The sequence below is a fragment of the Phaenicophaeus curvirostris genome, chromosome 12, assembly GCF_032191515.1.
Source record: "Phaenicophaeus curvirostris isolate KB17595 chromosome 12, BPBGC_Pcur_1.0, whole genome shotgun sequence".
NCBI classification, from domain to species: domain Eukaryota; kingdom Metazoa; phylum Chordata; class Aves; order Cuculiformes; family Cuculidae; genus Phaenicophaeus; species Phaenicophaeus curvirostris.
In genome coordinates, this window is record NC_091403.1 from 1,363,492 (window position 1) to 1,384,720 (window position 21,229).

General features: G+C 38.8%; 1 protein-coding gene across 10 annotated transcripts in view; it reads left to right on the plus strand.

Annotated features, from left to right (window-relative positions):
* The window catches only part of TJP1 (tight junction protein 1), a 174,326-nt gene that overhangs the window by 134,767 nt on the left and 18,330 nt on the right, over positions 1 to 21,229 (plus strand). For all 10 annotated transcript variants that reach the window (XM_069866444.1, XM_069866438.1, XM_069866439.1 and 7 more), the window contains 14 exons: positions 2,708 to 2,764; positions 7,180 to 7,304; positions 7,522 to 7,624; positions 9,059 to 9,338; positions 9,941 to 10,044; positions 10,577 to 10,745; positions 11,105 to 11,249; positions 16,092 to 16,228; positions 17,818 to 17,923; positions 18,721 to 18,871; positions 19,411 to 19,519; positions 20,195 to 20,414; positions 20,796 to 20,980; positions 21,113 to 21,208. In XM_069866444.1, coding sequence (XP_069722545.1) covers positions 2,708 to 2,764; positions 7,180 to 7,304; positions 7,522 to 7,624; positions 9,059 to 9,338; positions 9,941 to 10,044; positions 10,577 to 10,745; positions 11,105 to 11,249; positions 16,092 to 16,228; positions 17,818 to 17,923; positions 18,721 to 18,871; positions 19,411 to 19,519; positions 20,195 to 20,414; positions 20,796 to 20,980; positions 21,113 to 21,208 — 1,987 coding nt within the window. The remainder of the gene's footprint in view (positions 1 to 2,707; positions 2,765 to 7,179; positions 7,305 to 7,521; positions 7,625 to 9,058; positions 9,339 to 9,940; positions 10,045 to 10,576; positions 10,746 to 11,104; positions 11,250 to 16,091; positions 16,229 to 17,817; positions 17,924 to 18,720; positions 18,872 to 19,410; positions 19,520 to 20,194; positions 20,415 to 20,795; positions 20,981 to 21,112; positions 21,209 to 21,229) is intronic.

Genomic DNA, 21,229 nt, shown 5'->3' on the forward strand with positions numbered 1-21,229 from the left:
GCATTTTCTGACTATGGTTTAAGAGTAGCATGACAACAGGGACCTCAGCTGATGGTAGCACAAGCTTATTCTTCTGCCTCAGTTGTCAGTGCTTAGAAGGGTGAGTACCTTCACAAGTCTTCATGAGATGCCTGTCGTCTGTGAGTGAGTGCAGACCAGCCCATCTAAGCAGTTTATGTCAAAGCCAACAACTCACCTCAGGCTGCCTTTGAACCGTTCTCAGTATTCTTGGTTGGACCGTTTGGGCATGCAGAAAGAATGAAAATAACTTATTACTTAGTTTGTTATCTAACTAATGGATATTTGATGTTTCCAAGTCTTCTGAATTTGAAATGAATGTATTAGTAAAATCTCCGGGAGGTGATAGCCGTAGATGAGCAGAGGAGATGATGTGAGTGAGACAGTGGAGAATAAGAAGCAAAGGAAGTGGAAAGACTGAGCTTCTGCACAAAGGTAAAAAGGCATTACAAATAGCAGCTCCCGGGTGCTAAGTGAGTTCACAGAAGGGCTGGTGGGTTCACGGGGTGGTGTTTTCAAGGCTTGTCTTAGGGCTTTTTGTGGGGTAGTAAGGCTTATCACAATTTTGAGAAGCACGTTGCATGGGTTTTCCTTTTTTCTTAGTCACAGCTTCGCTGTTTTTGTTGTCTTATCCTGCTCTGATTCTGGGATTGCCAGTTACCCCAAGTGCAGTGGGAGCAGTGCTGGGTAACTCGGGGTTTATCAGTCTTTGCCATATCCAGAAGCAGTTGGTGTGTTTGCACCGTGCTCTGTGTGCTGAGCTCCAGCAACGAGGCACAGGAACTCGGAGCCATTGAAATCTGGTAGCTGGTTAGCCAAGCAGCTCAAACTGTGCTGTGCGAAAGGGCTTCCCACTGCTGGGGGAGTGTTACACTTGCCTGACATTGCCTGGACAAGTGCAATAAATGGGCTAGTCAGGTTAACTTCTTTGAGAATTCCTGGTAAAAAAGGAGGCAGTGTATTTCAATTAAACTTAAATTGCAACTTCTGCAGTCCGTGACTGGATTGCTGTTGCACCTTTTTCTGAACAGAAGCTACGTAGCATTCTTCTTCCAGAAGCTTACTTACAGAGATAATTCTTCACTTGTTGATGAGGTGTTTAGCCTGAAAATCTCTTGCCAAAAATAAGACAGAATGGGAGCATCAGAAATAGGGAGGAGAATCAGTATTCATTAACAGTTTAGCAAGCAAAATGTTCTGTTCTGTTTCAAAGATGGCTTTGTGTATGTAAGTCATTGCTGTTTGTAATATATATTTGGTGAACTTCTAAAAAGCTGGAGGGAAATAATCTAATTGTGGGGCAGAGTTGAATCAATTTGTAATGCAAAGGAGCAGCACTTGGTACTGAAGGGGAGGCGGGGGGTGGCTGTTTAAAGTAAATATATCCAAGTCAAGTTGCACTAACGTTTTGAACCCTGAAAGAGAAACGAGCACAAACATAGCAAATCGTGACTATTGAAACTGGAGCACAAAATGGAGGAAGAAAACCCACAACTTTTTAGAGTCATGAAAGAACTCACTCTTCAAACCTAGTTGCAAATAAATTATGATGTTATGAGATGGGATAGTTTTCAGAGGTACTGATTGTGAGAGTAAACGCTCCTGCTTCTCTCCTCTATTAAAATACAGAACTGGAGTATGAAAGTTAGACTACTTTGTGTTATAATGGCCGAGTTACTGTAACCAAAACAAATTAAGAGTAAAGTAGATTTTTAAAAAAAAGAAACCGAACCAGCATTCCCATATTGCAGATGTTTGTGTTCCGATTTTGTTCTTTAGTTGGCGGATTGTTTGCTTATGAGAGGGGAGGAGAGTATGGAGTGAAACACTGACCTCTTCCTCTGGATGAGTAGAAAATGTCACAGCAGGACAGCAGGAGACTTCATGCTGTTCATTCTATTTCCTGCTGCCTTTCTACTTGTTTTGGAGCCTTTGGCTCTGGTACTTTTTCCTTCCTCTTGCCATCTTCCTCTTTCCAAATGTTTGCTTATTGTGGCACATTAAGCAGTGCAAGTGTCTGCTCTTTTAAGCAGAAATGCAGGTATGTAAATATTGTTATAATGTTACTGTTTAATCTGGTTCCCTTAGAGGACCTGGTTTGTTTCTGCAGTGCTACTGTTCACCAATGGAATTAGCCTGTGCTAAACTGAGCAGGCTGTTAAATGTGACCTGTATACATAATAGAGCAGCACAGGTACTGTAATCTATAGCCGGGCACTCATGAATTGGTGGTAATCCGCATGTAGTTACAGGCGAAAGGAGAATGGTCACAAAACTATGAAGTATCTAAGTTGGAATGTAAATACAGCTGATCACAGTGGAAAACTGAAAATGAGCCTTGGATCAGCTTTATTTACTGGACATTTGATGAGCAACCAAGAAAGCTGACATCACACGTGCTTCTTGTAGTCCTTCCCTTTATAACTTGTAATTTCTGAAATACAGAATACTTAGAAATGTATTTTGTGGGTTTTTTTCCCCCTGCCCCCTTTCCCTAGGAGCATGGGGAGTTCAGATGTGACAAAGACAGGAAATGTGTAACAAACGAGCCAGCCCTACTTTTCTGTAACTATTCAGTGTGAATATTGATGTTACTTTTGAGTGTAAGATTCTATTTGTAGCATTTTATAGTTGTTTAGTACAGCTATCTGTGGTGAAGTCTAATCTTCGGGTTTTTTTTCCTCCTTAGAGCACAACAATGGAAGAAACGGCTATATGGGAACAACACACAGTGACTCTTCACAGAGTAAGTTCATACAATTGGTTGTGTGTGCCTGGTGCAGGATGCTGGTAGCTTTTGAGAACAATAGGAAAAAACCAGATGTCAGGAAGTAAAAGAAAAGGAAACTGTCATATTCCTTTGTTTAAATTTAGAAGTGTGGTACAAGCTCCATTTGATAGTAGCTCTATTTGTTGGGTTTCAGAGATAAGCCTGCCTACTAGTAACCATGGCAGAAACAAAAGCTTTAGATTACTTCTGTATGTAGCTGAAAGTGGTTAGAAAGCTAAGTGTTCATTAATGCTTGTGCTGTAACTGTACTTAAATGTTTTAAAACCTCAGTTGAAGAGCTGAACTTGCTTTCTCTAGTGAGGCACACTAAAAATTCCCTCTGATTTTTGGCTTAGCTGAGGGTGGTAAAAGCTGGCTGTGAATGATGGAATTAATGACATTCAATGTGCTGAATTTCTATGTAGCAGAGCAAGTCACGCTTCACATTGCTGGCTTTCCATTTTATTGGTGTGCCTGCAAAGCTCTTGGGATTCACCGATCTCTTCTGTATGTTCTGTCAGTATTTGCCTTCACAGATAAGATTGGACAAGTTATTGGAAGAATCTGATCCAGAATAACTTTGTCTAAAAGCTTAGTAAGTCCCCCTGGAAGAGACAGAATTCTGGAGTCTGGATCAACTCTTGTCTCTCCTTAGTACCTGCTTAATGGCAAGCAGATCTGTTGTCCTGCCAAGTGCCCCAAAGAAATGATGTAACCATGGTTTCTTTCTCCATTTTAATTGTTTTGTATTAATGGTATGTGATCAAAACTAGGTAGTGAGTAAGGACCAGTAACATCTATTATGATGAGCAGCCTTAAAAATAGGAAGGAAATGCAAGTAACTTGTTCGCTCGCACACGCATATGCTACCAAAGGTACATAGAATATTCTTGACTACATTAGTTCCTGTTTTATTACTCATTTTTGTCCTGTTGGTAATTCCAGCACTGACAGTTGTACTTTGTTTTAATCCTATGCGGTTCTCTGCTGTAACTCCATTGCTCCCGTGTATGGCAGAGTAGGATTCCTTTAAATCTTCTTGGGATCCATAAGAGTGGCCAAAACTGTAAAAACTAAAAGCGGTTTTGGTAGTAATCATCAAATTCTAGGTAAGATGCATTTGTACGCAGCTTCTTTCTGAAGGAAAAGGAACCAAAGAAACTACATTAACAGATACTGAATAAGACGTTCTGTCTGTATAGCCTACTGATTGGCTTTTTTAATGTGTTGGTGTCTGAGGTATTAAACACTTAAAAAATGTTTAGGGGACAGTTACTGATTTATAAACTGGCTGTTGGCAGTTCAGAAGTGTTGTTCCATACCTTGAAAAGATACACAATTTGGTTTTTGAACATGTTTTGATCCTGTAATAGCCTTTAAAAAGGAGATGGCAAGATCTATAAACTCTTGCAAAAGAGAGGGAGCACTATCATAGGGAGTCCTTGCTGAAGAATGCAGCTTTGCTCAGATCTTTGGAAGGCTCTCTTTGCATGAGCTTCACTTTACAGAGATGTCGTTACAAATTAGGGACAGAGCATACTTAATCCCAGTAGTTGCAGTATACATACTCAGTTCAGGCACTTTGATATGGTTCAAACATCAGATTTATTTTTGATCAGTCTGCTGACTGATCAGTCAGGTAGCTCAGAGAATCTGTAACAGAGCATATAAGCAGTCCACCTGTGCTGTGATTTAACACAGTAGCTGGTGAATTCTGCCACTGCTGTCAAGACTTAATAGAAGCCTCTTTTGGGGAGGAGAGACTTGAACTTCTAACCCAGACGTTTTGCTCTTCCTTTAATATCCTCCCAATATCCTGGACTGCCGCTTAGCTGTTAAGAGATGGAGTCTCAAGTTCAGTTAAAGTTTATTAGGTAGCTACAGTTTATCTTTTATTGAGGCATCTTCTGGTTTTATATACTTCACTGTAAAGGACTTCAAGGAGAGCCATGCACTGCATATATTATGTGAGTTCCTTCATACTTGGAACTCAAGTTCTGCCTGTCTGTGCTAGATGTCTCCTTCCCCCAAAGAACAGGAACCAGGTGTGTATGTACCTTTCTGCTTCTCCCGTGCTGCTGTGCTGTGGGAGAGCAAAATAGTACAGGGTTGTTCTTTTTCTTTGTTTTCACTGTGTCATCTGACAGGTGAATTTGTGGCAGGGGTTTTTCAATGCAGTTTTAGTTGGGATGCATATTTATATCTTGTATAGTCTGTAGTGACCAACATCTTGCTATTCCTAGATGTGTCTAGGAACCAGGCTCAGTTTTCTGAGGGAAGTTCAGTTTATAGTTTGTCTCTTAAGATGATGATGGGCAGCAGAAAAATAAGTAGTTGTCTGAGGTTTGCTGAAAGGTTTTTCATATTTGAGCTCTTAAATCTATCAAACGGATTTGGGGTTTGATTTCAGATTTCTAGCTTGAAATATGTCTCAAGATTTTGATGTTATTATGAGAAAGCCTTTATCTGACTTGTTCTTTTGACTTCTGTATATGACACCACATTGTTTCAGGACTTCTTAAAAAGAAGGGTGAAACTATTAGTCTTAATATTGATTTGATTTGCAAATCTATTCTAGCAGCAAGATAAGGTTCGCAGTGAGTTTCTGCATTCTGTTTGCCTTAACCTGATGATTGTATTTCTTTTTATTGGTGGAAAACTAGAAGAAAATTTTTGTTTATGGTGTAAGGTAACATAGAGAACATCTAAATGAAGTTTAACATAAGTCTTTGTTACGCTCTTATTCCTTTCCTTCCCCACCCAAATATAGTGCAAATGAAGTTTATTTTTTAGAGTGATGGAAAACTGAAGGATGAAGCAGTGGCATCAGAAAGGGGGATACTGCAGTTTTGAAAGAGGTTTTTGTCACCTGTTTTCATAGGCTTTTATGTATTCTTTGTTGGCTATTTAAAAGATAAAATGGGAATAAAACCTTAGCTCTGGTCATAAGTACTTAAAATCCTTTAGTCTGTTCTCCTGCATGGCACAGGGTTTCACTTAATAATTCTTTAATCCCAGCCATGACTTCTGGTTGATTTGGCTGGAATGTATTTTGAAATGAATTAAAAGGAATGTAAAAACAGTAAGGTGTATGCCTCCCTAGTCCTAGTCTGCTGCACACACACCCCCACCCCCCCACCCCCCATTGTTAGACCAACTTATTTTCTTTGTATCTGGCAATAGTATTTGTTAAATGAAATCCATTTCTGAATCTCCAAGTCTTTGGTGTAATACTGTATGGTCCTGTTCAGTGCTTACAGGCTATATCTGGACCATCTTTTTATGACCTCTCTTCTGGGGGGATATAGGAAACAGGTTTTTTGAGCAGTAATTACTGTCCAAAAAGCTGAACATCATATGTCTTGCAGCCAGATGCAGGCTGCCAGTTGCTTCTGCTGTCACTGTAAGGTTATGAAACTCATTGCTAAAGCTGGGTCATGTTTGTTGAAAAGTCTGAAAAAGAAGGGGATAAGTCTGCCAGCACTGAGTGTATCCTGGGTGAAATGAAGAGGGGGAATTGACTGAAACCTGATCTTTTCCATCCTTGACTGTATTCTGTATAGTCAAAAAATTCCAAATAAATTCTCGAGCAACGCAGATCATTTAAACGGTAACATCCTTCTGACAGAGTTTTCTGGGCGATGATGGAAGAGCTAAATAGTTTGCAAATTGGTTATATTTAGAAAGTTTATTTCCGACCCTCGTTGCTTCCAGGCAGAAATGTAAGCATCATTGTTGTATCTTGAAATATCTAACAGGAATAACTTTTCAGAGGGATTGACCTTGCTGTAGTGGCAGGTCACCCCAGAGGGAAAAGATTGAAGCAAATTGCTTTCGTTAAGATGCAGATGATTTGCAAGTGCTGACAAGATTTTGATGTATTTAATGGTACAAGTGAACTTGGTATTATTCTGAAGAACCGAGCCTGCAGTCAAACTACTGTGTGCTGTGATCTTGTCAGTTCCTGAGCTGAGTGAGGTCAGGCTGGGTAAATAACATAATGTGAAACCTCAAAGCAAGTGTTGCAGGAAGTGATATGGGTTTGAATCAGTCCCTCACCCCAGTGACATGGTTATGTTGTGATTACTGAAGATTGAGGTTTCACTGATGACCACCTGAAGCCCGGGCCATAAGGATGCAATAGGGATCTCTGGTATTTTGCTCCAGGGAGAGATTGGGTAGTTAGTCTGAAACTCTTTGCCTTCCTAAAGTGATTTCTTATTTTTTTCATCTTTGTCCTGTTCTTGGATTACCTAGTATTGCATAGTTCATGAATCCTTTCTTCCAAAAAGTTGTGTTCATCTCATAAAACCTTTTTGTTTGACACAGTAATGAGAATTGTGACCATGTAACTGTTAGAAAGAAGAAATATTTATCTTGTTACATTATAGGCCCCTGGATTTGGATTTGGTATTGCAATATCTGGAGGAAGAGATAATCCTCACTTCCAGAGTGGTGAGACATCAATAGTTATTTCTGATGTGCTGAAAGGAGGCCCAGCGGAAGGACTGCTACAGTAAGTGCCAGACTGTACCTGGATTCTGAGTTGGAGGTCATTCATCTTTGCCAGTGGTAGCTTAACCTCTTAATAGTCTCATTCTCAAGATATCTCTCTGCAGCTGTTTGTACAGTAGGTTTATAATACTGGTAGTTTGTTCAGAGACACGCATTCCCCCGTATTTTCCCCTTGGCATAAAGTATTTATGTTGTGCCTTGTGATGTTTTTCATTTAGAGAAAATGACCGTGTTGCAATGGTTAATGGAGTTTCTATGGATAATGTTGAGCATGCATTTGCTGTTCAGCAGCTGAGGAAAAGTGGGAAGAATGCCAAAATTGTAAGTAAATGTCTTGAAGATGTAAGCTTACTTAAATTCCATAGTTATAGAGCAAAAGTGAAATGTCATAACATCTGCTATGAAATATATGTGTGATGCAAGGTACTTGACTAATGCTGGTGTGGTGCTTTGGGTTTATGTGATCATCATGACTCGTTTATCCTGGGGGTCTCCTAAAATTTTTTTAAAATGTGAATAGTGCTGTTTGGGTAGTGTGGCATTGGAAACTTTGGACTCCTTTCCTTTGAGGTAAAGTTCTTTTCAGTTTGCCAAAAGCTCAATTCTCAACTTTCTTTAATATTTCTTTGCTTTAAGTGCATATCCAGTTTTTTCAAAGCCTGGTGTATACTAAAGGACTTTACCCACTGGTGAGGCACTAACATAGTTCTTTTTTATGCTCAATAAACAGTTTGCCAAAATAAAGTATAATTAACTTAATTCCTATAATTTTTTAGGCTTAGTCAAAGTGGTTGGGGTTTGAACTTTGCAAAACAGAACAAGTCATCACTAGAGGATAGTTATCTGGTTTTCTGTACAAGTTTAAAACTTGTTACAAAAATATAACACACCCACAAGGTTTAACAATTTCTTAATTCAGTATAATGCAATTCTAGGGCTTGTAGAAAAGCTGTTCTGAGAGAATTTTAGTGCTTTAATACAGTTGGAAAGAATTGTTGTGTTCTGTGTTCGTAGATACAGAAATTCTTTAAAGTTTACACAAACCAATGTGTGGTGAGCTGTATGGGACTTTCAGCATCTTAAGTATATGGTGTGCGGATGTATGCAGAGAAAAGCTATTAATGAAAACTTGATGGAGTTACTTGGTCTGGTTCTGCAACACAGCAATGAAACCTCTAGACAGGGTTGAGTCTTATTCTGGAAACAGCTGTCTATGTTAATGCAAACCAACTCTGAACTTTCAGCGGGAATGCTCCCTTCCTCTGTGGCTTGCATAAACACAGCTTTGGAAGACTGGGAGGCTTCAAAGTTGAGGAGAATTACTGTCAATAACACACTGAGTATACAGTAGATTGCATGTTAGCAAAAGATGTTTTTAGCAGTGCCAGTAACTGGTTTGTGGGTTTAAGCAAAGAGAGAGCATTCAAATGTGCAGTTCTGTGAAGGCAGGATATCACGTTATGCTGCAGTGGCTGTTATTCTTATCTTTTTGCCACTTCTGCAGAAACAAAAAAGGACCTAAACAACTGTAAAAATGAACATACTTCTCCTTTCAAAAACAGGTTTCTAGTAATCTGTGTTGATGAGTCTCCTTTATTAATTAGCTAGAATTTTGTAATGAGGATGCAAATATTCACAGCACTCAAAAATACATCAATGTTTCCTTTTGAATTTGGGGATTAGCTTAGCTTCTGACATCCAGTGACATGATTGGCATTGCGTAGCCAGAGGCTGATAGCTGGTCTTTGGTTGTAGACTATCCGAAGGATGAAGAAAATTCAGATTCCAGTGGCTCGACCAGAACCTGAACCGGTTTCTGAAAATGAGGATGATAGCTATGATGAAGAGATACGTGATCCAAGAAGCAGCCGCGGTGGTCCAAGTGCCAACAGAAGGCATGAGAAAAGCTGGGTAAGAGATCGAAGTGCTAGCAGAGAGAGAAGCTTATCACCGAGATCGGATAGAAGGTCGGTTACTTCCAGTCAGCCTGCAAAACCTACCAAAGTAACACTGGTGAAATCAAGGAAAAATGAAGGTAACTTGCATGTAATTCTCTTGGCTAAGACTTTTGCTGGCTTTTAAAGGTCAGCTGCCTCAGTCAGGTCTGTCAGGGGCTGCATGGACTGTATGAACAGCGTTGTTAGCAGCTTGCCCATTTTTCATGTAGCTTGCTGAAAGCTGAAAAACTGCTATTGTGTTTCTGGCTGTCTCTTTCATATTCTGGAATAAAGGCACAAATGCATGTGCCTTAATTAAGGGTAAAGTATCATATAATGTAAACAAATCCCAGCTGTTCACCTGATATCTGGTAGTCAGTGGCTACCAACTTTCCATATGCTTTAGTTGAGTCTTTAATGCCTGTCTTGTTTAAAAGAGGGAAAATAGTAGGTAGCATCTAAATTCCAGTATTGAACAATAGCGATGATTACAGGCAGAGTTAGAAAAAGAGATGAATCTAATGGTAAATCCATAGAGTAATTCCACTACAGCTCTTCATGTGCCAAGTTCTCTCTTCTTTGTGTTTCCCATGTAAATGCTGTGTAAAGCTATATTGTAAATCTTCAGATACCTCCTTCCTCTGTTTTCACTTGTAGCTTCATCAGTTTTCCTTTTTTCTTTTATTGCTTTTATATAAAGAGTATGGTCTACGGTTGGCAAGCCACATATTTGTGAAAGAAATATCCCAGGATAGCCTGGCAGCAAGAGATGGCAATATTCAGGAAGGAGATGTTGTACTGAAGGTATAGTACATGGTGGTGGTGTTTGTTCGAAAGGTGATCTCCTTAATAAATGCATAATGCAAAGTATTTGGGACTGTATGAGTCTTTGGCCCTGCATGCTTAGTTGCAGAGTATAATGTTGTGGAATTGTGCTATTGAGCAACACTAAAGCACACCTTCAAGCTGTTTTATATTTTTTGTAGAAATCTATATACCCAGGGATTTTTAGTTTATACTAACCAGTTTTGTGTCAAGGTACTGCTGTAAATCTGTTGGTGCAGAAAAACATACCCTTCCTTACTCTGCTGAGCTATAGCAGTTATAGCAGAGTTATAATTTAATATTTTTCAAGTCTTGTATTGATGGTAGAGGCTTTCTCTTCGAAAGATGAAAAAGGAGTCTGTGTTATAGTTTGGATGAGCCCAATAGCCTTCAGTTGTAGTGTGCTAATTTGATAAACCTCTCTAAATATCAGACAGAAACACCATCTTTACTGGAGATTGACTGTTTCTTTCAGTAAGTTTATATCTGCTGTGTTCTTACTCTGTTCCAGATAAATGGCACAGTGACGGAAAACATGTCCTTAGCAGATGCGAAAACTCTAATAGAAAGGTCAAAAGGCAAGCTGAAGATGGTCGTTCAGCGAGATGAACGAGCTACACTGCTGAATGTTCCTGATCTTTCTGACAGTATTCATTCTGCCAATGCTTCAGAAAGAGACGGTGAGTATAGATAAGCTTCGTTTCCAAAGGGTCAGAAGAATTCCCTGTGTTGTGAAGATGACAAGTAACCAAGTGAATAAGAGGGTGGGAGGAGAAGAGTTAGGAGCTACGATTGTCATGTGGGTAAATTTCTTGTTTGACTGTGTTTGAAATCCACACCTTCAAAAAGAGTAGAGAAAAAGATACGGTTCTTATTCTTACAGTTCTTTCAGGAATAGTAAGTCTAGTTGTTTTGGAATAATAAACATAGATTTAACATCTTCATAAAAATTCTCTGCAAAAGCTTATTTCCATTTGAACAGGTCATGCCACCATTTTAATTACAATCATTTCATGAAAAAACAACTTTTATTTAACAGACATTTCAGAAATTCAGTCGCTGGCATCAGATCATTCCAACCGATCACATGACAGGCCCCGCCGCAGTCGTTCACGATCTCCTGACCAGAGGTCAGAGCCTTCAGACCATTCCAGACATTCTCCACAGCAGCCCAGCAACGGCAGGTGATGGCGGCATTGTATTATTTTTAAATCAACTATTTAATGTGACGTATAAGTTCGAGGTGTGATTGGGTTTATGCGGTGTGACAGATGCGATGCAGAGCTGTGGTAGTAGTAATATGGCATTCTTTCCCTCAAGGGATGCAGCTGATACTGACCCAAGTTCTCTTAGACTTCAGGAGGAACTGAACCTTTAACATAATCTTAGAGCATGGTTGTATGAATGGCAATGAAAGTTGGATAGTGATATATGTTATTGAAACATATGCAGTTACATTTTTGTTTTAGAAAGCAATTAGCTGTAGTTCCTATTGAATGTCCAGCCTGGATAAACTTAGTGAAATCTTGCTTTATTTAGGCATAAGCTTTCTATTTTCCTCATTAGTTCTCTTTAAAAGTTATCTAATGTTTCTGAGTACATATAATTACTACGAAATAAGCTGTATTGCACAGCAGACTTAGCTCTTGGAATGCAGTGTATAATACTAGAGTTTGGTAGTAGGATATGCATGATAATCCTGAAGTAAGTAATTTATATGAATTCAGAGAGAAGTCGTCTGTTTTGTGCTTTGGAATTTTTTTTCTTCTGCCATGTTAAACTTTAGTCTTGAATAATGTACTGTACTGGTTTGCATTGCCACAGTTTTTTTGGAAATGGACAGTTATAATTATTGAAATAGAATTTCAGTGTTGGATTTCAGATTCTACTAAATATTAAGAGAAAAGTTTACCTTCTGAGTGCTCATAGATGATGGAGCAAACAGGGGAGTTGATCTGTTGCAAATTCTGAAGTTGGAGCCTGTACTGGAGGATTTTTAGATGCTATCAAAAATGCTGAAAAAACGAATTGTAGCTGGCTGTCACATAAAACTGATGTGCCTGATTAGTTATTAATGACATCGCTCAAGGGCAAAATGGCACTTATGTTTGAGGGTTTTAGTCTTTTAAGGGTTAAACTGCAAGACAGATCTTACCTACATGTAAGATCATGTTTAGGTTTATGGATTACAGATTTTTTTTGCTTCTCTTCAGTGTATGTTGTCTGGAGGGACCACAAGCCCTGAAAGTTTGAGTTTTTCTATTCCTCACTCTCCTAAGGAAGGAAGGAAAGAAGACTGTTTCTGGAGTTTTGAGTTAAAGCATAAGGAAAATCAGTGCTTACGGATGTCTTGCTGAACAGTTCTGAATGTCAATGAAATGAACTTTGTAGATTTTCCTTCTTGGACGTACTTTTAAATTAGGAGATGCCTAGAAAAATTTTATTTTGAAGGTTGTGAGGTTTCTGTCGGATTGAAAACCTTTATTTCCTGACACGCATTTCCTAATGCAGTGTGAAAAGCGCTTGTGGAGGGAGATAAAAAAAAAATCCATGAAAACTGAAACTGTGACTGACTGACCCCAGTGTTAGCACTTTCCTGTCCTATCACAGTGGTTTAGGTAGATGGTCACTTCCTCCCTATGGACTATGCTGTCAGAAGAATTAAATCCTTCCTGAGAAGGAACTTCGAACTTATCTCAACTCTGAATGCATCCGCTATATCTACTTTTATGAACAAGAACTGCTTTGGCATGGTTTGACTTCCTGTTGGCCATGTCCCTTTCAAGATCAGAAAATCTGGGCCCTCAGCCACATAAATTAAAAAAGGTTAAAAGCAACTTCTCTTTGTAGTGGTTATTTGTGCAAGTTCAAATCTGCTGCAAGATCAAATTAGTTGCAACTGCTTAGTTTTGTAAAATTCAATGAAAAGTCTGGAGGGAATAAAACCATTGAGATGAACAAGCTGAAGAGGAAAAGGTACAGGAGGTTCTCAAACGAAGCTTAAGAAGGGCCTGTAGAATGTATTAAAGATACTGTGTCTTTAGACCCTGTTCTGCCAGTTGTTTGCATGTTAATGAAGAGAGAAATTCCAGGGGAGTTCTCTTAGTCTTTTTATGCTTTGTATTGCTTTGGGATCTGGCACGGTCTGTGGTGTTCTCAGTCTTTCAGGATTCCGTACTGGTGTGTACACCAGCGTGCCGGCAGTTTTCCAGGGTGTACAATTTCCATACAATTGCTACTTGAGCACTTGTAGTTTTCTTCAGTCCAGAGGAAGTTCACAGATATCTCTTCAACTCAGTCTTTCTAAAACTCAGATTCTAGAACATGTTCTTCTTAACTTACTAATAAAATGGACTAATTACACGTGTATGGATTTCTTACATGTGGAGATTGCAAATTATCCATAGTCAGTCTGTCAGTTGGATATAGGACAAAAATCAACCATATTTTGTATGTAGTTAGGGAAATGTCTCATGGCACTTACTGTCTTCTCATCCTAAATGGTTTTGAGATATGCTAAGAACATATTGGGAAAGAGCTTGCATATTCCGATTTTCCAAAACTTTTTCCTGCGCAAACAAGCATTCTGACTGTTTGTTGCAGATGATCCTTTTTTGTTCCAAAGTAACAGGCCCAGTTGGTGGCACTGGTGCATAGCTGACTCTGCATTTTGTGCCTGAAGGTTCTTTCAAAAGGCAGACTTTAAAAAAGGAGGCGGGGGGAGGAGGAAGTGAGGTAAAGGGGGCCCTGACACAGCACAGATGTTAAACAATAGTGTCACGGTGCACACAGAGAACAACATTTCTGTCTCTTGGGAAGGGCAGCTGTCAGCTTATAGCAAGTTTCCATCACCTGGAACCAGAGACGGCGTCGAGTTGCTTCCTGTGTTATCTTGCAATGTGAAATATTTAGTGCTTTCTGGACAGCAAGCAAAATCCAGAAAAATTCTACTCTCCTGCTGTTCAGATTTTTCCTTTTTTGTTGTGTCATAGCTGTGTTCCTATCAGCTTTTTCCTATTTTGTTTGTTGTCTTACATAGACTAGAACTGAGATTTCGCAGGCATTTGGTTGGCAGGGTCGTCTTGCCCCCGTGCACGGCAGTAGCCCAGTGGGGAAGCAGATTGCTCTAGATATTTACCTGACTCTACTTGGTGCTGTGCTCTTAGCGCCTTTATTTTAGTTACTGCACTTGAGAGCTGTTTTCTTTCATATCGATGCTTTTTTTGATGTATGCAGGTATAAAAGCAGCATAAAATCAATGTTCTGGATTATGCAGAGAGGAAATGTAAAATGAGCGTTGTCCTTGTTTAGTAACTGTGGGTCTTTTGGACTTTATTTTTAAAGCAAACCAGAAATACTATTAATCTGGGATAATGCTTCTGTTAAGTGTTGGGAGGTGTTTGGAAACAGGTAGAGAGGACTCATGGGGGAATTTGCTGTGATACCTCATTAACTAGTGCTTGTTATCCAGAAATCTTTGGAGGGGGAGGGGAATTAATTGTTGCTTAAGTCTGTCTTTTGTTTACAAGACACTTGATGTGCATTTAAACAGCTAAGTATATGCCTCTGTTTTTAATGAGCCAGGAACTATTTTTAAGGGATGAGGAGTCCAGTCATATTCCAGTCTAGTGCTGGAAGAAAATACATAAACCTTTTAGCTTATGCACTTAATTTCATGTACAAATGAAAACATGCGGGAAATCTGAAAAGGGAATACATTTTTTTATCAGTAAAGTTTGGGAACAAAGCAAAAAAATAAATGCTTCCTTTAGATTTTGCTAGATGTAATGGTATTAATCCAATCTGGAAACCTTAAAAAGGGATTTATCTGAACAAAAAAAAAGCACAAATAGGGTTTTTAAAAATAAAAAAATTAGGCAGCTGTACTTATTTTTACTAATGACTTACAACGCAATGGTTGCCTACAACACAGGAGTCTCTGTGTCTTCCCAGATTGGTGTGATGATTGCAGTATTTTTGTGTTCTGGGTTGTTCTGGCTGCCTTCAGGCACAGTCTTAAAACTGGCAGAAGAAAGTACTGAAAAGTCTTAGTATGTTTTGGCTGGATAGCAAAGCTTTGTTTCTGATGTTTCAAATGTCATAATGCTTTAGAAGACTACTTCTTGCTTGTATTTAGATGTTTGCTATTTCTTCGTTTTCTTGCACTTCTTGAATGAGTAGATTTGCTGGCATCTGTTTTCCTAAGTCATACTCCAACTCTTGAAGTACTCGTTTTGATTAAAATTAACAGTCTTTACTCTGTATAATGGATTTCTTTGGATACGCTTGTACTCTATGGAAAGTGATGCTGTTTATTGTCTAGTAGCACCATCTAGCTGTTGGTAGTGAAAAACCTTTATTTTTCCTTCCCAATGCAGACCTCTCCTTTAAGAGGAAATGGACTTGAATCTACTGCAAACTTATCTTTGAAGAAGTACCTTTTTTTCCTCTCCTTGGCAATTAAGTCTGATTTTATATAAAAAGTTGTGATTTGTTTGTGTCTGTCTGCTCTCAAATACTTTTTATATCTTTATTTGACAGCTCTCAGGAATTGAATAGATACTTTGAGCAATTAGTGATGTTTTCTGAGTATGTGCGTGTTCTGGAATGAAGACTGTGTGTTTGGTATATTGAGCTACTTTTGTTTTTGTAGCTGATTATTAATGGTTAAAGACCACTGTAACTGCTATTCTTCCTTTTGCTTCTCAGTTTCCTGTACAGCTTTCAGTATGCAGCACATGTGTACGGGTTCTGTGCTTGAAAGAGAGAGTGGTCTCTTTCTGAACAGCAACATCTAGAGAAATCCTTTATTAAGATATAATTAGGGAGAAAGTACTCAGGTTTAGAAATAGTAAAATGTGTTATTCACGTGGTGTTGTTAAGAATGAAACCTTATTAAACAGTAATTGTAGTTCCTTATGCACCAATCCTGAACTTTGAGTGAAATGATTTGTTCTTTAGTAGTAGTAGTGCAAAGTTATAGAAACAATTCTATATGCAGAGTGCAATCTCTTTTTCTAATATAGTCTTCGAAGTAGAGAAGATGAGAGAACAACTAAACCAGGAGCTGTCTCTACACCTGTAAAGAATGCAGATGATATTTCTAAAACAGTGGAAGAGGTGGCTGTTGAAAGAACTGAAAAACAAACTCCACCACTCCCAGGTAAAAACATTAAAATATATTCATTATACATGTTGAGAATGGATGACCAGTAGAGCCTTTCTGCTATTGCATATTTGTGGAATGATTTCTGAAGTTTTGAGACAGTTTTTGTTACAGGCAGCCTTTGTAACTGTAACACAACTTATATCTTAGTTTTGGTCCCTTAAAAGCTAAGAGGTGGGGTTTGCCTGTTGTATAGGGGTCAAGCTTCAGTGTTTACAGCCATCACCTGTAAGTACAGCTCTGAAGAATTTTGTCCCAATTCCTTGAGTGAGGCTAAAATCCATCATATCTGTTCTGAGAGTCAAGCAGCAGACTGCTTCTTAGAGGTTACTGTAGCACACTGGATTTAGACAAGGGCGGTAGTTAAGCCTATTTCAAACTACTGTTCCCAGGACAGAACTGAAACCACTCTGAACTGCTGTTACTGTAGTTACGGAGCAAGAAGGCTTTTGAACAAATGCACTGCAACTAATAAGCCCCGAAAAATAAAATCTCATTCTTCTTTTTCTAAATGGGAAAGATAAACTAAATGGCAGTACATAAAAGCGAGCTGGAGTAAAAAAAGAAAAAGTCATAGGATGGTATGGTTAGAGGACACTGTTGTGGGCAGGCTGTCTTAATCTTATTGTTTATGGAATGAGGCACTTCAGTGATATTATAAGTGAAGAAAGAGGAGCTGTGCAGATGGTTGAGAGGAAGCTGTTATCGAAAGGCTGGATAGAATGAGAAAAAGCAAATTCAAGCTTGAAAATATTGGAAGATTTAAGGAACAAGCGGTGACTTTTCTGCATGTAGTGTTTGGCAGCTCAGTTAAAGAATTGGAAGAGTCATGACGTTGATAAAATCTGAAAGATCTTGAAAATGAGAACAGTAGGTTTTCCGATGCAGCAGCCGTTCTTAAAAAGTTTCTCATAGGAGGTCACCTTTTGCAGTGGTGTTATGAAGAGATGCAAATAAAGTAAGTTTGTATTTGCCAAGATAGAAAAAGATGTTGTATGATTAGAAAGATGAATTCTGTATTTCTATAATATATTGAAATATATTGGCATAATAGAAAGCCAGCCAGGGTAGGAGACCCTTGAGAATGATTCTTAATCCAAAGCTTCTTAATCCAGCAGCTGGGCAAAAGTAAGTTTTGAAATCTGCTGACCTGAAGGCGTGCAGCAGTAGCTTGCTTGTGGTATTTTCGTTTCAGAAATTGAGTTCTCGAGGGAAGAGAGCCAATGGAAAATGAACAGGTTATGTCAGGTAATCCAAGGCGAGAAACAGCAGGGTTGAAAGTGGTCTTGCGAGCATGAAGCCTTGTAGTTCTTGTAGTTCTGCAGTGTTCAGGGTAGTTGATGAAGTGCAGAGGAAGCTCTCAGATTTTTACTGAAGTAATATTTGAGCCAGCAATCAGCTGCTTTGAATGGCACGGTGAGTGTCTTGTGTTGCTGTGAGTTTCTAATATTTCACTTCTAGCTTTCAGTAGTTTTAAGTGGGGCAGAGAGAGGCTGCTGAAGAAGTCATTAAGCTCTTAACGAAATTTTACTTTCTTATCTTTAAATGACCAAGTAGTCATCTAAAGTCTTTCGGTATTTTAATAGAACCAAAGCCAGTGTATGCGCAAGGAGGTCAGCCAGATGTGGATTTACCAGTCAGTCCATCTGATGGTCCTTTACCCAACTCAACCCATGAAGATGGAATGCTTCGGTAATGTAACTCTAAACTGCATTGAATTGGCCTGGTTCTTCAACAAACCAAGCTTTTACTCAAGGTGATGGATAAGCTGTATAAATGGTCTGATGATGTAAAGTCCTATGTGCTGTCCAGACACCCTTATTCAGAAGTAGTAGGATGAAGGCTTCAGGTTTATTCCTGAGCCTTGTTGGCACTTGTGTAATGTACCATTTTTAAGTCTCTTCATCTTCTATGGAAATAAGCAGTGACGATGATCAATGGGTGAAGAGAATTTGTGGCGTTTATCTCACCCTGAGCACCCCCATCCATCCTGCCCTTTCTCCAGAGAAGAATATGCTGTAGCATATTCCTCTCCATTCATAATAATAGGAGAGCAATGGATGAAAGTCACTGCATAAATGTGCAAAGTCACGACATGGAAGAGTCTACTTAAACTGGGATCTCCTTTATGGACATAAGTGTGCTTGAGATGGGATTCTTTGGAGCCAAAATTGATCCTCATGCCAGCACAGATCTTTAAAAGGAGGAGTATTTTTGGAAGAGTCTTAAAATGTCTCACTTCTAAATCACTCGTATGAGCATAAGACAAACAAACCCCACTAAACAAGTAAATACAGGAGGCTTTCTGAAGTGCTGCTGATGAGGGTATTGTAATGCTACAGTTGATAAGCGGTTAATGGTATGCATAGCATAATATCCTCTAATTGAAATGATAGGCAAATTAGTTCTTTGCACGTGTTCAGTCTCAAATTTGCTGGGATATTTTATGCTGTCATGTCTCTTAAGTAGAATATTTTCTACATCTCCAGGCCAAGCATGAAACTGGTGAAATTCAGGAAAGGAGATAGTGTGGGCTTGCGGCTAGCAGGTGGCAACGATGTTGGCATATTTGTAGCTGGTGTTCTGGAAGACAGCCCTGCAGCGAAAGAAGGATTAGAGGAAGGGGACCAGATTCTCAGGGTATGTCAGAAACAGCAACAGTACAAGTGTTTTGTTGTACCAAAGTATTTTTTCTTTCTGTAGTTTTTCCTTTATGGTTCATACAGTTTTTTTCTATATGTATTTTTATGTATTAGATTACTTAATGGCAGCAAAATCTCCTATCAGTCTACTATTGCTAGGAAGACTACTGAGTTTTACATCCAGTTTCTTAGATTAATGCAGTTGATACAGTTCTGTCTTGTTGACTGTTGAATCACTAAGTTGTCAGAGGGCTCTGTATATTACTGATGTTTATAGGTGCTCCATAATATTGATCTAAAGAATATAAAATGAACAGCTGCCTATTATTCCGGAAGCTATGCTTGTATCAAGGAGTAAGGTGGGACGGACTGTGTTGAGGTACAAGAGACACCTTGAGATACAAGGACTTGGTTTGTATATATTAAACAGAATAAAAAAGATTCTTACCAATAAGTTGCTTTCGATTTCGAGTTGTATAGTATATCTCTGTTATAATGTTGTATGCTAAATCAAACTGATTCCTTCATTGATACCAGGTAAACAATGTAGACTTCACAAATATCATCAGAGAAGAAGCTGTGCTTTTTTTGCTTGATCTTCCTAAAGGCGAAGAAGTAACCATTTTGGCACAGAAGAAAAAAGACGGTAAATATTTGTATATCACAAGTTATATATTAGGCTGCTTAGAACAACATAGAAGTATAGCGAATGCTGACTAACTTCTGGGTTGCAGGAAACTGGCACCTTCTGAAGACTTAAGTTCTTTTAACTTTGGGATAGGTTACTACTACAAAAGGATTAGATACGGGTATTGTAACAGACCCCCACCTCATCCCAAGCAACCAACAAAACCATCCCAAAAAACACCCCAACAAAAACCCCACTGAAAATAATCCCTAGCATCTGATAGAAGTATTGGCATTAAATCGTGGGGGAAGCAGAGTCTGTTTTAGTTTTTTGAGTGACTACACTGAATGAAGTGTAGTCACTCAAAGAAGAGTGACTACACTGATGTGCATGTGCTTTCAATCTTCTTCCAGAGAAAGATTCATTCCTTCCAAGGGAACTGAACTAAGTTTAAAGTAGCACCACGGTTTTGACCATGAAATTTGAATTTACGTTGGTGTAGTTTGCTGTTAATAGTTATGCTGCTTAAAATAGCTAGTTCTGAGACATTAAGGCTTCTTGAAGTAATATTGTGTATTTAAAACAAGGTGAATTAAGGTGAGATGCTGCTTTGAGTAATTATTGTGAGCAGTAGGACATCACTTGAACTTAAAAATCGCAAAATAACAAGTATTATCTTCTTTCTTTTCCCAGTTTATCGTCGCATTGTTGAGTCGGATGTAGGGGATTCTTTCTACATCAGAACTCATTTTGAATATGAAAAGGAATCTCCTTATGGACTAAGTTTCAACAAAGGTGAAGTGTTCCGGGTGGTGGACACTCTGTACAATGGCAAACTGGGTTCATGGCTGGCAATTCGAATTGGCAAGAATCATAAAGAAGTTGAAAGAGGTATCATACCCAACAAAAACAGGTACGACCTTCAGATAGTTAAATTGCTGTTTTAAACCTACAGTTTTAAATTCCACATCTGCAGAATGCTGATTTATGTAACTGGTTCGGTCAGAAAAAGCGACAATGTTAAAACAAATTCAAGTTAAATATCCGATCCGTGGATTTGCTTTTGACTCTTGTGTGGTCCACAAACATTCCAACTTTCCTTTTAGTGCAAGAGACAAAGCTATGTAAACCTTCTGGAAATATTGTATCAGCCTTAGTAGTTCGGCCTTGTACCTTCTAACATATAAATAATGAAAGCTTGATTGAGGTCTTTGGAAGTAGAAGCTTGCTACTCAACCAATACTTCTAGAAGCTGCCTTTCTTGATAACTAGTTGGGATTTGTTGTCATCTTAGAGCTGAGCAACTAGCTAGCGTACAGTACACGCTTCCAAAGACAGCAGGAGGAGATCGAGCGGATTTTTGGAGATTCCGAGGCTTGCGTAGCTCAAAAAGAAATCTTCGAAAAAGCAGAGAAGATCTTTCTGCCCAACCAGTACAGACCAAGTTTCCTGCCTATGAAAGAGTTGTTCTTCGGGAAGGTATGTCTTTATTCTTACAGTTGCAAGTTAATAAGTTTCTTCAGTTTCCTTTGTATTAGCCTGTGTATTTAAAAGAATCCTGTGTTTGTTTTAAGCTACATGTATTTGACTTTTTTTTCCCTTCAATTCTAGCTGGGTTTCTCAGACCTGTGACCATTTTTGGTCCAATTGCTGATGTTGCACGGGAGAAACTTGCTAGAGAAGAGCCAGATATCTTTCAAATTGCAAGTAAGTGTGAGAACAGGTTTT